The sequence below is a fragment of the Dermacentor variabilis genome, chromosome 2, assembly GCF_050947875.1.
Source record: "Dermacentor variabilis isolate Ectoservices chromosome 2, ASM5094787v1, whole genome shotgun sequence".
Classification (NCBI taxonomy): Eukaryota; Metazoa; Arthropoda; class Arachnida; order Ixodida; family Ixodidae; genus Dermacentor; species Dermacentor variabilis.
Genome location: NC_134569.1, coordinates 247985618 through 248002902, shown reverse-complemented (window position 1 = coordinate 248002902; position 17285 = coordinate 247985618). Strand labels below are relative to the sequence as shown.

The 17285-nt window shown below is 43.6% G+C and overlaps 1 protein-coding gene across 2 annotated transcripts in view; it reads right to left on the bottom strand.

Moving 5' to 3' along the window:
- Nucleotides 1-16177, bottom strand: part of LOC142573224 (proteasome adapter and scaffold protein ECM29-like) — a 233850-nt gene extending 217673 nt beyond the window's left edge. For both annotated transcript variants that reach the window (XM_075682818.1, XM_075682819.1), the window contains exon 1: nt 16048-16177. In XM_075682818.1, the coding sequence (XP_075538933.1) occupies nt 16048-16078 (31 nt within the window). In that variant the 5' untranslated portion in view covers nt 16079-16177. The remainder of the gene's footprint in view (nt 1-16047) is intronic.
- Between the last annotated feature and the right edge of the window lie 1108 nt (nt 16178-17285).

Genomic DNA, 17285 nt, shown 5'->3' with positions numbered 1-17285 from the left:
CACCCCCTTCTGTAGTTCTACGTGCTCTCTTGCACTGTACCTCAAGTTATGCAAAGCATCAGGGCACAGAGAAGACGTGTTTTTTTCCCCTGAGTCGAAGCTGAGAATAAAGAACAAGCTTTCAGAGTCGCAGTGGCCACTGGTCAAATCCGGACACAGTATCTCTGTTCAGCATGCTGTCGGACCCTGCACGGCTTGCAGAATGGAAGCGAATAATGGAAAGGGGGGGACCACAAGTTGACTCCATGTGCTGCCTGCGAGAAGCAGTTTTAGATTTAAATCAAGAGAGAATTTTTATAAAGTTATGGTGGATGGTGTCAATGAGCTTGCCCGAGAGGGACCGTTTATTATTATTACTTTGGTTTTTTTTGGACTGTTTCTGTGCTATATTAGTTGCGTGACATTGTAGATGAAAATTTACTGTATATATGATCAGAGTTTTATTTTGATTGTTGCTTTATTCTCAAAAAAGGAAATGCAATTTGAGATCACCACATAAAAACTATTTCTATGTAAAGCGAGTTGTGTCTTTTGAATAAAAATGCATTATATTGAGTCTTATTCTGATTTCTTGCATTGATTACTACAGATGATCATCGAAGACAGTGACATGTTGGAAAAAAGCAAAGGTGTCCTCGCATTAATTTTGCATATATGCGACACTATTTAACATCTACAGACTGATATATCAACATTGTGAATCAGCAAGCAAAAAGTTATATAGATAAAAACATCAACATACATTATCCAAGATGTGTGACTCATATTGACATCTTCATCACTGGACTGGAGCACTGGGATCCCTAGGGGTTTAACAAGAAAGCGCGCAAAAGCTACGCTGGGGTAATATCGTGGCGAAATAAGAAAAAATTAACCAGCTTTTCTAATACCAGCACCACTCACACAATGGCTACTATGATAGACCCGATCAGAGTCTTTCTTTTTTACTGGCCATTAAGAATGGTAGCCAGGGACAGGTGGTTAAATTCACTCAGCAAGACTGTGTATGCTGCGTCCGCAATTGGGGAGCGCGATTGCAGTTACTGGATCGTGATCCAAATTGCCGTGACACGTTCGCCCACAATGACTAACGGTGAATTCGGCACATCACACCAGTGCGCCCTAATGCACCGTTTCATCCAATCATCGTCGCCCAAGGGCGCCCCAGTGTGTGCCGGTGTGATTTGCCAAATTCACCATTATTGTGATCAAGGTGTAAACAAACCTTCGGTGTTTGTTTCAAGTGCTGTCTTAAGGTGATTGCTCCAAATTGAATCTTATTTAACGATAGACAAAATAATAAAGATCAGCCGGGTAGCCCGGTGGAAGTAGGTGTCCAAAGTTCCGTCAGCCTCCTCACACTGTTGGGTTCATGATTTTTTCTTTTTTTTTTTTCGGGATAGGGCTAGGTAGGCAATTTGCCTCCCACCAGTAAAGCATTTAGACAAAGGGCTGTCAAGGCAAGGACAAAGACAATTTTCATGGTGAAAAGTGCAATGCGTCGGCACTATCAATGCAGTTCTACGCCGCGAACGCACGCAACTGCACCTTAGTTCAGAGGCTTTACACCTGAGGGATTGGCAGCGCCACTGCCGGTGGTCGGGGGAAGGCATCACCACCGTGACCAAGCAAGCGCATGCCTTCGGTGCACTAGCTAGTATATTCTAGGCACTATATGCCCATCGTGCTTTCTGCCATGTTGCTTGCCTGATCTTCAGCGTGGCTTTACTCGACTTAGTTGTCAGTGTCGACAATTGATTGACTTAAAAGCATGGTGTGATAAAAAATTAAATAATGGGGTTTTACGTGCCAAAACCACTTTCTGATTATGAGGCACGCCGTAGTGGGGGACTCCGAAAATTTTGACCGCCTGGGGTTCTTTAACGTGCACCTAAATCTAAGTACACTGGTGTTTTCACATTTCGCCCCCATTGAAATGCGGCTGCTGTGGCCGGAATTCGATCCCGTGACATGGTGTGAAAGGGAGTATCACATATTCCAACAGAATTCAGCATGTTGGAAAATAATTGTAGGACAAAATACGTTTGACGCTATTTTTGCCTGTTTCTTTTTTGTTTTTTCAACTATCATTATTGTCATCTTTTCAAGTGACATTCGTTTTTGCAATGTGACAGTGCACAGTGATAACGTTAACCGCAAGAAATGTAATTAGTTGGAAATGACATTGGCTTTGCCGTGTGACAGGGGTATTATCCCCTATACTTTCATGCCCATATAACGTGCACCATACAAAGAAGGTGAAAAGTTGGTTCCAGAGATGTCTTTTTTTAATCTACTAGTTATCCCTTCAAACGGTCGTGTGATCCTCTGCCTTTAGAATTCTACATGTGCTTTGTAATGATTATGTATGTGGCTTTCAGTAAATTTGAAATTTGTTTTTGTGCACATTTCATGAACTTGGATGCAATATGTGGTACTAAGCTAAAGGAACTTACAAATCCTAGCTCAGAATTTAACCTTATAATCTTGCAATACTTATTATGCCCTTTTATTTGTAGTGGTGTCATGTTTTCTATGCCATACTAAACTTAGATTTGACACACTTGCTGCACTTGAGTATCATTCACCCCAACAGAGGAGATCCCACCTTCCTTGTGATGTAATCAAAACCTGAATAATCTTACAACACTTTCTGTGGAGAGAATAACGGGCAACTGCAGGGACAAGCCACTGCACACAGGCACCATGACATTGGATAAAGCTAGGCAAGTTGGTAATTTACTTAAAGAAGGGAATTGCGCTAAAAAAGACACGGACGAGTAAGGACATGGACGGGCGCAAACTCGCGACTGATTTTATTCAGAAAGAACATAGATATATATATACCTAGATTCTTATTCAATCATTGCCTAAGCGCACATGCCAAGAACGTTTTCTCTTTCTTATACAAAATGATACTACAATCGCTTACGCATTCATCACCTGACTTATCAATGTAAAAAGCCTCTGCGAGTTCACGTGCTACCTGGTTACAACTGCGCCTTAAGATTTTGGTTCTAGCCAGCAAAGGCTGGCATGCTTTATCAGGCATAGCCAACGGGCATGCGCCGCAATGTAAGGGCAAATTTGACCCTTTTTCGTTAACCATAGAAAGCTTATGTTCCCTTAGTCGTTCATTTATACAACGGCCCGTCTGGCCAATGTAAACTTTTCCACATGTCAGGGGAATTTCATACACAGCCCCGACCGAACACCTGACAAACTGGGTGGCGTGACGTTTCGTGCAGTCTTGCACGCATTCCTCGCCGGAGACAATCCGGGGGCACAAAGAGGCCAACTTGCGCGGGGCAGTGTGCCGGTGGTATTTTCTGCCCCGCGCAAGTTGGCCTCTTTGTGCCCCCGGATTGTCTCCGGCGAGGAATGCGTGCGAGACTGCACGAAACGTCACACCACCCAGTTTGTCAGGTGTTCGGTCGGGGCTGTGTATGAAATTCCCCTGACATGTGGAAAAGTTTACATTGGCCAGACGGGCCGTTGTATAAATGAACGACTAAGGGAACATAAGCTTTCTATGGTTAACGAAAAAGGGTCAAATTTGCCCTTACATTGCGGCGCATGCCCGTTGGCTATGCCTGATAAAGCATGCCAGCCTTTGCTGGCTAGAACCAAAATCTTAAGGCGCAGTTGTAACCAGGTAGCACGTGAACTCGCAGAGGCTTTTTACATTGATAAGTCAGGTGATGAATGCGTAAGCGATTGTAGTATCATTTTGTATAAGAGAAAACGTTCTTGGCATGTGCGCTTAGGCAATGATTGAATAAGAATCTAGGTATATATATATCTATGTTCTTTCTGAATAAAATCAGTCGCGAGTTTGCGCCCGTCCATGTCCTTACTCGTCCGTGTCTTTTTTAGCGCAATTCCCTTCTTTAAGTATGTACGACCGACTCGCCCAACAACGTGCTCTCGTGAATTAAGTTAGTAATTCACAGCACTGTGCAAAAGATGTGGACACTGAAAGAAAGCCATATGTCTTTCTTTGTTGAACTTTTTCCGAGTTGATCAGACAAAGCGCACTGAACAATTGCAGCAGCCATGACAACGTTTTAATGCAATTAGTATTCTTAGCCTATTTTGGCCATTTTCGGCCTACCTAGCTGGCCTCTTTATGCTGCCCTTCAAGAAAAGAATGAACTCAAATTTCTTTGGTGCTGGGTGGAATTGAGCCCGCATCACATGGGCTCCTGAAGCCCAGCAGCCCAACAATTTAACTCGTGCCACAAATGTTTGTATGCAGCAAGAGATCGATTCTCAGCACTAGCACACCCTGGCGCAATCTTTTGAGCCATGAGTACTTCGTGCTCACACCACTAGATGGCGTAGCATGTCCAGAGGAAAGTGCGAGAGAGGAGCTCAGCTGCAGTACGCGGCTTCGCATAACACATTTTGGTGTTGGCAATGAAGTGTATCACTACGCTGCTTGAACGCTAATCGCATTAATGTCAACATTCATCACGAGATGGGTTCTGCCAGAATTTCTTACTCTTGCCAGAGTCACTCATCTGTTGAGACGTGTAACGGTGTCCAGTCAATGGCCATCACAGATTGTCGTAAATGCAAAAAGTGGCAGGGGTCTGGCAGAGCTACCGGAAAGGGCAGACAGCCTTTCAAGTGAAATTTACGGTTGCCTGTTCTGTGCACATTAATAACATCTGGCTCTGGCATTTATGACAATCATCTAGTGACTGGGCAAGTGTCAAGCAGTTGGGCTCATTTTATTTTGCAGCACAGATCGACAAGAAACAAAAATAGGGTTACTGCATTGATTTATATTGTTTTTCTTTACTGCTGTACTATAATCACCTTCAAAATGAGTATGCTTATGTGCAAGTTTATTTTTTATGTCCAGAAAATCTTACAGGACCTCTTTTACACATTATGGCTGTCACTTGGTACACAACTTGTGCATCTCCACAGAGCAGTGTCACACCATGACATGAAGCACTAACACATCATGTTTGTTCGTATTTTGCTCAATCCATTAGCCTTTCAGTTATTTCACGTTACGGATAGCAATGTTCTTCTATGTCAAAAGATATGTCAGTTCCTTATGTGCAGCATACGCAAAGCAGAAATGTTCTTCTTTTTTAAGACAAAACTCCAGGAGAAAGTTGATGTAATAGATTGTAAGGTAGGACAAAATCTCTCATGCCCAAATCTACTCCACCTAGCTCCTTCAAATCCTCGAAAATAAAATCATGCAATGTTTTACGCATGCATATAACTCCATGTTTCTCACAGATCAGTAGTTTAACACTGCAATGAAGACCCTTGTCGAAATGCTAGCTCCATAGAGTTCCCAACACTTCAAGCCTACACCTTCCTGTTACCTCTGTCTTGTTTAAAACAGGATAAGTCACTAAAGCCAGCAGCCAACCGAGGCAGTACTTTTTTAGTTTATTCAATCTGAAGTATGAACCGTTCATCAGCAAAGTGCTTGACAAAATCTTTCAGACTTCCAAGCAACCTGTGATCTGCACACTTTCGCGAGCTATATCAGCATTTGTCTGGGTTTTGTATCACAATTGTGTAGGCAGCCTGGCAACGGTGAATCCTAACCACTGAATAAAAGGCAAGCCAGTGCAATATCAGAGCCTGATTATCTGCAAGTCAATGCATGGTGCCAAAAGACCTCATTCAAGCCCACCACCCCATTCGCTGAAATGGCATCATTGAAGTGTTACCGCCAGCAAAGCATCTGCTGCGGTCTCAGACTGCTGCAGAAAACTGGATGAGATTTCGTCAACAGATGGTCCTCTAATTTAAAGCCACAACTACGATGCCAGAGCAAACAAAGGCCTAGAAGAGAAACACCAGTTGCGCTGCCGGCACACTGGATTCTATACGCCAATACGGACTGAGTTTGCGCACATGGAACAGCACAAAATCACTGAAAGAGTACATGAACCCTCTGACTGGGTAAGCCCTTATGTCGCTGTTCTAAAAAAGAATGACCATCAATGCATTTGTATGGACCCTAGACACGTTATTTGATGCTTAATACGGGAACACTATCAGCTCCCATCCAGAGATGAAATAAAGGCCAAGATGGCGGGTGCTAAGGTGTTCAGCAATCAAGACACAAATTGTGGATTTCACCAAATTCTGCTCAACAAAGCATCACTATTCCGTACATTTGGCATGCCATTTGGCCGGTACCGTTTTCTTAGGCTGCCTTTCGGAATTTTCACTGCGAGCGAGGTGTTCAGAGGGCAATGAATAACATCTTTGATGGCCTAGACGGAACACAGGTCTACATCCACGACATGATTGTATGGGATGCAACGCAAGAGCAGCATGACTGGCACCTTCGAGCCACCGTGGCTGCAGCACAGGCAGCTGGCCGAACCCTCAACCGTGAAAAATTCGCTTTTGGTATTGAAGAAGTAGAATTCCTGGCGACTTAATTTCTAAGGACTGCATCAAACCAGATGGAAAGCTGATAAAATGCATTGCTAACATGCCACCGGCCAAGTCAAAGCAAAGCGTATAGAAGCTGTTGGGCACAATACATTTTCAAACTTCTCACAGAGGAATAAGAATGTACGTGCATTGTTAAGGGTTGATCACTTGTTTGACTGGACAAGTGCGCATGAGAGAGAGTGGAAAGAGTTGTGTGATCTGTTAACAGCACCTGTGCTATCAGTATTCGATCCATCAAAACTTTCCAAAATAACAGCAGACACATCCAGCTTCGTGCTAGGTGCAGCCCTCCTTCAGTTGCATGGCAAGTACTGGCGCCCAGCTGCCTATGCTTCCCACTCATTGTCCAACGCTGAATTAAGATATGCCCAAATTGAAAAGGAAGTGCTTAGAATAACGTATGCATGCGAACGCTTCCACCATTTTATTATCCACTTCCACACTACAGTTGAAACAGATAATCAGCCCCTCCTCACAATTGCCCAAAAGAACTTCTGCGACGGGTCGCCTTGTCTCCAGCGTATGCACTTAATGCCTTTTGCCATTTTGTTGCGGTATGTTTCCTGTAAGAACCTACTTTTGGTGGACCCATTGTCCCCGATAGCAGGCAGCTAGAACAGTGCCTGTGAACATGTGACAATTCATGCCCAGCATCAGTCTTACATAATCTCGTCAGCCCAACGATGGCAGACCGGCTAGCGACAGAAACTAAGGATGATTAATAACTAAGGCAAGTAATTCAGGTCTTGGAAGGTGGCCACAGTGTCACAGGCTCACTACCACCTTTTGAAGTGGAGCTAACATGCATAAACGGTGCACTGCTGCAAGGGACAAAGGTTGTAATCCTGAAATTGCTCAGGAATGCAATGCTGCAACGACTACATGAAGGACACTTGACATAGCAAAATGCAAAGGAATGGCAAGGCTACAAAGTACTCACCAGGTATAGGTGCACAAATAGCAGAAACTCTATCTGGCTGTCCCACGTGCCTACCTTTTGCATACTGGAAACTAGTGAACAACTGTTGCCAATGAGCCATCTCCCTGCTCTACAATGGGCTCACGTAGGGGTTGACCTCTTTTAACACATTGACAAAACACATCTCAAAATACACGATGCATAATCAAGCTACCCTGAACTGCAGCTCCTTTCACAAACTTCGAGCCATGTAATTGATCAGCTAGGACTAATATTGCATGGCATGGAATTTTACTCGAAGTATGCACAGACGGCGACCCTGCTTCCCAAGAATTACATTCGTTTGCAAAAAAGAGTGCAAGTTCACTCATAGTTTCAAGCTCCAGGTTTCCTCGCTCAAAGGGGCTGGCAGGGTTGGGTGTGCTTGTAATACAATACAATACAATGCAATACAATAGTTTTATTGGCCCCTTTTTTCATACACATGAATCTGCTGGTCAGTCTAAGCACATAGCGCTTGTCGGCTGACCTGGCAGCTGGTGGATACAACAGCATTTACAAGGCTCAATGATGCACAACACAAAGATCAGATAGCAGGATCCTGTCCTGCGCGACATAAAAAGAAATAGAAAGAAAGGAATCGAACAGAAAAGCAAGTATAACTTGACAAGATGCAATAAGTATACTAGACACATGACGTAAGATTGATCATGGAATGGATCATGACCCTAAAGCCACACAGAACTGTCATTCTTGCACTGTTTCTAAGCACCACTCTCTTATCTTTTTTACCAGTGTTCTGCTTTTTACAATATTGCATAAATCGTCATTGAAATCATTAAATACCACTGGGACATAATACTTTCTCGTTTTTTTACCATAGTTTGCGAAAACTCTTGGCTTAACATATCTGTCTGTTTTCCTTAGTGTCACTTCATTGTGGACAGCTACCCTGAAATCTCTCGCAAAATAGTGCCGCAGAACCACTGAAAACCGAAACATTTCGCTTACCTTGAGCATGCCTAGTTTAGAGTATTTTTCTTTAGCAGAAGCTGTGTGTAAGACTGTTCCATAAGATATACTATTTACTATTTGTTTGATAAGCTTAGTAATCGTTTGCCTTTTGTATTCTGAGCATGTGCCATATAAAGTTATTCCATAGCGCAAAATAGACTCCACTAATGCTTCGTATATTGTAATTCTTAAATTGAGAGAACATTTCCCACGCAAACTATAAGTTAAAGCTGCCATAGTTTGTAACCTTTTGCACAAGTGTTCCACATGATTATTCCAAGTTAGGCGTTCGTCCACAAGAAGGCCTAAATATTTTACCACCGAATCAGTATGCAGGGGCGCACATTGACAAGTGCTGCAGGTAGGTTTGTGCAAGCATAAGGGTTAGTCGAGGCTTACATGTTTATGTGGATTTCTAAAACATAAGAATTTCGTTTTATGAGGGTTGACAAAAATACAATTTTTCCAAAGCCACTCCATGATTTTATGTATATCTTCTCGAAGGCGCTTGCTTCCTCTCTCATATTCGGCAGTACCTGGAATAAGCGCAGTGTCATCTGCATATTCGAACATTTTGGAGTTCAGTTGTAAATTGCCCAAGTCATTTCAGTGACATAAATGTTAAAAGTATTGGTCCCAAAGTGCTACCTTGTGGTACACCGTATTTTATTACTTTATAGCTACTGTATTCATTCTCAATTCTAACACATTGTAATCGATTGGAAAAGTAGTTAGCAAAGAACCTGTTAAACTGACCTCTAAAGCCTAAACTATTCAGCTTGCTTATCATTAGAGTGTGGTCTACAGTATCAAATGCCTTGGTTAGGTCCATGAAAATTGCTAAAGTGACACGGTTGTTTTCAATAAGATTATGAACGTAATCAGAAACCTCTTCCAGGAGTGCAATTGTGTTTCTATTTCTTGTGAAACCAAATTGAGCTGGATTATGCAGAGAAAATTTCTAACAAAACAACTGCATCACATATGCAATGTTTTTCCATTATTTGCGCTATAGCGCACAAAACTGAGATTGGTCTGTAGTTGGTATAGTCTTTTTTACCGCTATTATAAACTGGCCTTATGATCGATATTTTTAGCACTTGCGGTATGAGCGTAGTGCACGCCGATGGTCACGCCACTGGTGGCGGCCTCGCACAGAACGCACGGGAGAGGAGCGAGCTGCGCGCCGTAGCACGCCGTAGTTTGTTGTGTCACTGATAGTGCTTCTCCGTCTTATTCGTGTTTTCAGAGCAAAATAGGCAACACCCTTCGCATGTGTGGGATGGCCAAAGCTTCAAGGAATGTAGAAGAATTGTTGCAGGGTGGGGGGCTCAAATACCGGTGAAAACATGCCGGCGATACAGTTCTAATCATTCCCTGCAAAGCCTCATCATCAGGAGCAACGGTAGCAATGGATCGTCGCTTCGGCGGGAAATTTCTTGTTCTCATCCTTTCCTTTGCGCTTTGGTGTTTTTTTTTTACTCGATAGTAATTAGACGCGTAAGCAGCGAAGTTCGTCTGAAGTGCAGCATGCGGTTTAAAGGCATTTCACTAAAGTTCGGAATGCCGTTTGCCGCTTATATTGTTTTCCGCTCCTTTACCGCGTTGGGCTAGCTAGGCAGTACGACTGCATGAGCGCATTGTGTTGTATGTTAAAGCTACAGAAGTTTGCAAGAACTGAAATTGTTAGTTTTATGTGGCTCGGTAAATCCTCGCACCAGCTGTCGCGCACTTCATGTTTTTACATCTATTTTATGCATGGCTTCACACATGTTTTAACTATTGCTAGTTGCTTCATGCATAACTCTTGTTGATTCTTTTGAGCTGCGAGGTTTTCACCCTGCCTCGTTTGTAAGGGGTCTAAATCACGCTGCGTCTTATCGGAATGACACCAAGCAAGTGCTTCTTTAACAGCTTTATTCATTTCACCTGAGGGCATCTTAGACATTGTGCTTTTTTTGGGAAATGCGTTTAGAAAATAGGTAGCTCAGGGCGAGAATTGCTAATAGTTGCTGCATATGGTATTTTTGTTCCATTTTTCACTGAATAGTTCACATCACGTTTGGTAAGTCATCACACCTTGATGCTGTCTGAGCAGACTTTTCACACCGAGTGATTTGTTTGTAACCCTGGGTACATCCGGGGATGCTTTTCGCAGACGCTCGTTACTTGATAATATAGGGTGGTATTTTCTTAGGATGTTGTTTATGTTTAGGAGTGCATTAGAATATTTTGTTATAAAGGCCGGCGGTCTGTCAGATTCTAATGTGGGCTGTCTCTTCGCCAATTCCGACTGCCTCTCCAATCTTGACACGGTATCATAAGCTGTATCGAGAGCAACTTGGGGATAGTTCCTTTCTGCTAGCGTTGATTTAAGGTCATTTAGGTGGTGGATATAATCGTGGTCTTCGCTGCAGATTCTTCTTATACGTTTCGCTTGTCCGTAAGTCCTAAAGTCCGTTCTGCACTAATGCAGACAGAGCTTTTACCGTCCAAGAAATGTTATCGCTCAGCTCAGGACGCGTCTATATGAAGTTTATAGAATGTTATTGACGCTTCTATCCGCTGTCTGTTGTCGCCGAACCTTGTGTAATCTGCTTGCAAGTATGCGCGACACGAATGGCGTAGAACTTTGTGGAAGGCATGCGGGTCCCAGCGATTACTGTGGAACATTCGACGACTGATCTATAAAAGCCGGCACACTTGACCCGCTGATCGGATTTTCGCCGATCACCGACCGTGTTCGCCGCTATTGTTGTGCTATAAGTGTAGCCTGTTTTGTGGGCACAGGTTCGCCCAATAAAAATTAGTTTTGTCTTTCACAGTATTGCTACTGTGTTCTTCAACGTCACCACCATGTGACAATATTTGCACGTTTATTGTCTGCCTTTAAGTGGTCAAGAGCTAATAGAGACGACCAATTAGTATTCTTGATCAATTCATAAACTTCTTTGTTGTCTAAAAGATCCCATTTTACACAGCTCCCTTCGCCTTAGACATATTTCTCCGAGAAGATAGCACCTACTATAATATAATGGTCTGCTAGATTTAGAGTGATCACGCCTGACCTACACGATTGTTTTGCCAGCCTAAATACCATGTGGTCAATGCATGTTTTCGTGATTCTGTGTCCTAAATACTCTTTTCTGGTGTAGCTGTTCATTATGTTCATGAGTCCATATTCAGCTAATAAATTCAGGTAATCAGCAACAGCTGATCTTGCTTCTGGCAGAATATCAATATTGAGGTCCCCAACCAATAGTAACTGTTTTTCATTCATATGCTTTTAAAGGAAAGGGTTCAATTCATTCAAAAACATATCAGTATCCTTGCTTGGTGGCCTGTAAATGCCACACAATATGTATGTAACTTCTTTTTTATTAATAGATAGCGCTATAACCTTTGCATTTTGAAAGTTAACATCAATCCTTGAACATATCCATGCATCTTTAACAAAGATGAACACTCCTCCACCTCTTCTGTTCTCTCGACATAACATGTATTTTTGATAACCGTGTGTCATAGCAAGTCTGTCTGGTTGCATCTAGATTTACTACTGTTAAAACAATCCCGTCAGTAACTACATTTTGCGACAAGTAAACACATAACTGGTCCTAGAGTTTTCTTATGCTTCGTATGTTTATGTGCAGTATGCTAATTTCTTGGCTAAGTCCATCTTCAATGATTGCATTCTGGATGTTTCAGTCCCATTCAGTGAATGACTCAAAAGCAGCCATTGTTTGCAACACGATTTGGACTGTATAACACGCTGGTGTGTTAGGTAGCAAATGTCTTTAAACCCCTGTAAGTGTCAGTACGTGTCCTTTACACGTAAAGAAAATCCACATCTATTTCATTATACAGTAGACAATGTCCAGCTATTGCGAGTAACTCAGTATAAGTATCTTGGTGTTTATTTCTCATCGAATTTAACTTGGACTAAGCACGCTGAATATGTTACAGCGAAAGCCTGTAAAATGCTAAATTTTGTTAAACGCAACTTCCGGCTAGCTCCTCCCAAAATTAAAGAACCACTTTATTTTTCGAACGTAAGACCCATATTAGAGTATGCCTGTATGGCCTGGGACACGCAAACCAAAACTCTGTCTAATATGCTCGAGCATGTACAAAACCGCGCAGCCCGTTTTGTCTGCAATAACTATGACTTTACTTCTAGTATTACAGCACTTAAGGATAGCTTGGGCTGGGAATTATTAAGCACACGCAGAAAAAAACATGAGGTTGGAAATGCTTTTTAAAATTTATTTCGGCCTGGTTAAAATAGATAAACTTACCTTTTACCTCCTCATTTCTTATCTCACAGAAGTGACCACTATTTAAAAATAAGAGAACTCATTTGTAGAACAAACGTCTTCAAGCATTCATTTTTTCCACACACAATATCACAGTGGAATCAGCTACCGCAGGAAATTGCTGATTGTCACACTGAAGCATCGTTCAGAGCATTTCTGCTGAGCATTTAGTGGCGTGAATTTTTATATTGTTGTGTTATTTTTTTTTTGGTTGACCAGTTCTGTATTTTGTCGAGCTTATGTACACTGTACATTCTCCCCTGCAATAATGCCTTCGGGCGCTGCAGGTACTTGAAATAAATAAATAAATAAATAAATAAACTATCTTTTTCAAATAATTCTCTGCATCAACTTTAATCAGTGAAGCACCTTCCACCTTTCTAGCAAAGATTTTACCGTTCCTCGTCCAGACAAACTTTTAGTTCAGGTTCACAAGGCTTCGACATTGCCAAAATAACTTTTTTTGATTTCGCGTCAAGTTTTTGTTTATGAAAATTTCATCACTCCGGAGGGCGGTTCTCTTGGATAGCCAAAGGTCTCAAGTGGCTTGGTCAGTGAACCTGACAATGAGACAATGATTGGCAGAATTTTATCTTTTCCAGCTTTGTTTCTGTGGATTGCTTCAAGTGATTGTTCTGCTGGTGCCTGTATTGCGAGTTTTCTGCTAAAGTCCGTAAGTATTTGGTGCAAATCTTGTTCTGAGCTTTCTGGTATTCCATGTATTTCAATGTTTTTTCACCTGGAATACCGTTCAACGCTATCTAGACTTTCCTTTAGCTGTGCAATTTCAGCGTCCTTAGAAGAGTTTTTCGGCCAGCTCTTCTGATGTTTCTTTCAACTTTCTTTATTACCATTCCCTGATTCCGCGTCTTATGCACAAGTTCATCATATTTGGAAGCCAGCATTTCCATTGACTTTTCTTTTGCCTCTTTTGTTGCACATTGTCATCTACTTTCTTTTCAAGGCCTTCCAGGCGTCCTAAAACTGTGGCAAGCATTTGGTTCATGGTGGCCATCTGTTCGTTTAGCAACTTTGACCCATCCGAGTTTTTTTCAACTGTAAGCTTATGTTCATCTTCATCGCTGCTTTCAGATTCCGAAGACTGGTTGTCTTGTTTCAATGCCACACAACTTTTACACTCCTAGCAAGCGATTTCTGTTTCTGTCATACTCTTCATGTTTTTTTTAGCAATTCCCAAGCACTTCCCGGCATGATACCAACTTTCACATTGTTTACATAGAATGCATTGGGCATCCTTTTGAAGCTGTTTGGTACATGACGTGCATTGTTTTCTCGACATCGTTAACGCACACTAACCACAAGATAGCCACCAAATGTGCACTCCAGTGGAGCATAGAATTAACCTAGGTTACATCTTAAATTTCTCTTACCAAGAGGCAAGAAAAAACGGTCAGAGCTGTGTTCGATGCTCCACCGGAATGCAGGATGGCAACCTTTGCCGTGTCCTTTTGTAGGCTTGAAGGGGCCCAGTCTGTGATGTCACGCCACTCCCAGTTTCCAGGCGTCATCTCCAATGACTGCACATATTTGCGCCGAAAAGGTGCGCAGAATGCTGCCTGCCGTCAAGAAACTTCCACGTTGGTAGCAGAAATTTACCGGACCGCACGCTGCAGGCACCAAGTCGATGGCAGGTGCGAAGACGTACGAATGGGCCTAGAGGCAAGAAAAAAACGGTCAGAGCTATGTTCAATGCTCCACCAGACTGCAGGGTGGGATCCTTTGCCGTGTCCTTTTGTAAGCTTGAAGGGGCCACTCCCAGTTTCCAGGCGTCATCTCCAATGGCTGTTCATATTTGCGCCAAAAAGGTGCGCAGAATGCTGCCTGCCGTCAAGGAACTTCCACGTTGATAGCAGAAATCCACTGGACCGCACGCTGAAGGCACCAAGTCGATAGCAGGTGCAAAGACGTACGAACCAGCCTAGAGGCAAGAAAAAACGGTCAGAGCTGTGTTCGATGCTCCACCGTACTGATGAGGAAACATCAACTCAAAAAACACATCGTATGCCAAACAAGATTTATGGATCAGTCTTCTGAATTACTGGAGGATGGAAAAGCACCCTGCGAGCTGCTCATGGGCAGAATGCTCAGGGGTTGAATACCCAATTTTGATGAATGCCGAGCTCCCGAAGGCAAAAATGCACATCCAAGCCAGCCAGTTCAAAGAAAAAAAGCCATCTGTCCTGCACTTCCCAGGAATCCTCAGCAACACCTGGGCACCCCAGTTCACTGCCCAAGGCCAACAGCCCTGTTATTCACCAAAGCACACGGACAAGAAATGAGCCCTCTCGTCTAGAGTATGAAAGAGACCTTCAGCAGATTCCCCAACTTTTTTCTTTCATCTTCTTTTGTTCTTCCTCCGCTGGAAAGACAGTGCATAGCCAGTCTGGCAACGGTGATGCCTAACCTATGTACAAAAGGCGAGCCCACTGAAAAAAAAAAATCCCTTTTGTTCCGAGTCTTATTTCATCTAATAGCGTCAATGTAGAATTGAAGCTGCAGGCATGGCTGCCTGATACTCGTGCTCCATTGTTACAGTGCTCTTACTATGTTTCTTGCCCCACAAGATTGCATCCAGAAGACACACACACACATACTTGCACACTATATTTTTGCATCGAACGTCTTTTTTAGTGCAGAAATGTCCACAGTTTGTGTGTCCGGCACCTGTTGGCTCATACAAGTGCAAGCGGAAATAAACACACGGCTCAGCGTTACCCGATATTTTCAGCGAAATATATTGCGTTAAAATACATTGTGCAGTTCTGGCCGATACCGTACGCTAATTTCGGGAGCGCTTCGGCGCAGACAGTACGCATGACGAACACCGCAGCGATTTAACAGCGCGGCAGACAGGCGCAGCAAGGCCCCTGTAGCGTCGCCGTTTCAGAATGCCCAGGGGTGCTGCAAAGCTCGCAACGGTACAGACAGCGGCCCACACGTCCAGTCCCTCGCAGATACACAGCACCAAAGCCCTGGGATCAATTGGAGCACGCTAAACAGCGTCGAAACAAAGGAATGCCGAGCATGTCGGAAACGACAAATGTTGCGAGATGGTTGTTTTCCAAACGTTCTTAATGTACTGACTAAAGGAAGTCCGATAAAGTGTTGCCGCACGATGTAGTTTCTGTTAGCGACACGGGAACCGAATAAGAGTATACGATGTAGAACTGCGGAACAATCGGAACGAGACACATTCCCTTCGCATTGCAGAAGATAGGAATGCATTGAAAGCACGGCAGGTATGACAACACACGGTCACTTCTGCTTCCTGAAAGTAATCACGCATGTCACTGCATACCTCACGCAATATTATACCGGGGAAAAGAATCGTCATACCGGCTTCGTTTTGAGCGTCCGCTTGAGCCATGACTTTCGTTTACTTTCGTTGGAGTGTACTAGACATTGGTCAGTAATGCACGGCGCTCGCTCGCTGAGTGTAGGAAAAATTTGCGAGGGCGCTGCGAGCGAACTGGCTGCTGTTCATGCTTTATATGATAAGCATGGAAAGAAAGCTACAAGGAAGCAATCCAGGGTTTAATTTGCCGTACAGATTAGGCGGAAAGGTTATTGAGCAACGACTACCTGGTTTAATGTATGCGGACGATATTGTACTCTAAGCAGATAGCCAGGAAGATTTGCAAACTCTGTTAAATTACTGTGGAGACCAACGTTACTAGATTATTTTCAGTTGTCAAACTCTGCCGCGGCACCTGGTCCCTTTCTGTCGCGCCCGCGGGGTGGCGCGCGCGATACTGTCGGCCTAAAACCCCTGAAACTTCGTAAAGTAGTGCCACTCTCCTCCTTCGCGTTCACTCCTCCTCGTTTCTCCTCTCTTTCACGCTCCCTCCTCGACCATGGCGCCGCCTACGATGCTCGAGCGCATCAGACGACCTTTCGCAGAGTGAATGCACGCATAGCAAGGCAGTGCTCTTTAGGCGTTCACGTTGGCTTTCCAGCTCCGCGTAACTTTGTGTACAGCATAGAATTTCTAGTCGGATGCTTGTACAAATTCGGTAACGGCAGCTTTTGTTTCATTTTTTGATAACTATTTCTTAAAGAAGTCTCTGAAGGAGCGTTAACGCTGTGCGTTGACGACTGCGAATGTATCGCGTGCCCTACAATTAGGTACGCAACATTTGTCAAGGGCGTGTCGCAAGATCTTGTTGCGAATGGTTGTACATAACACGTTTACCATCGAATGACAACCTCTTGGCTTCCAGCAAGCCCTCAGCCTAAAGAATCCGCGCCGCCCTTACAATGTGAATTCTCGGCGCGTATGAGCTATGACGTACAAAGGCTGACGGAGATCATTGCTCTGGAGGTTCGAAAGTGTATTACAAGCTACCGTGCCGCCAACATGCGTGCTTGCCAATCTAAGCGCGCGCAAAGCCTCAGAGGTGGGCGCTGGTGCTATTATGTTTCTCGTGTCTCAACGCCGACAGAAATACCGCGGCCGATCATCGAGTCGGGACTGTGCGTACACAAGAAAATGAGTTTTTAGCATTCGTGCGCGAAGCGGGAGCGCGATAACAATGCTTGACTGAATCTCAAACAAGACCACTGTGGCCTTCAGT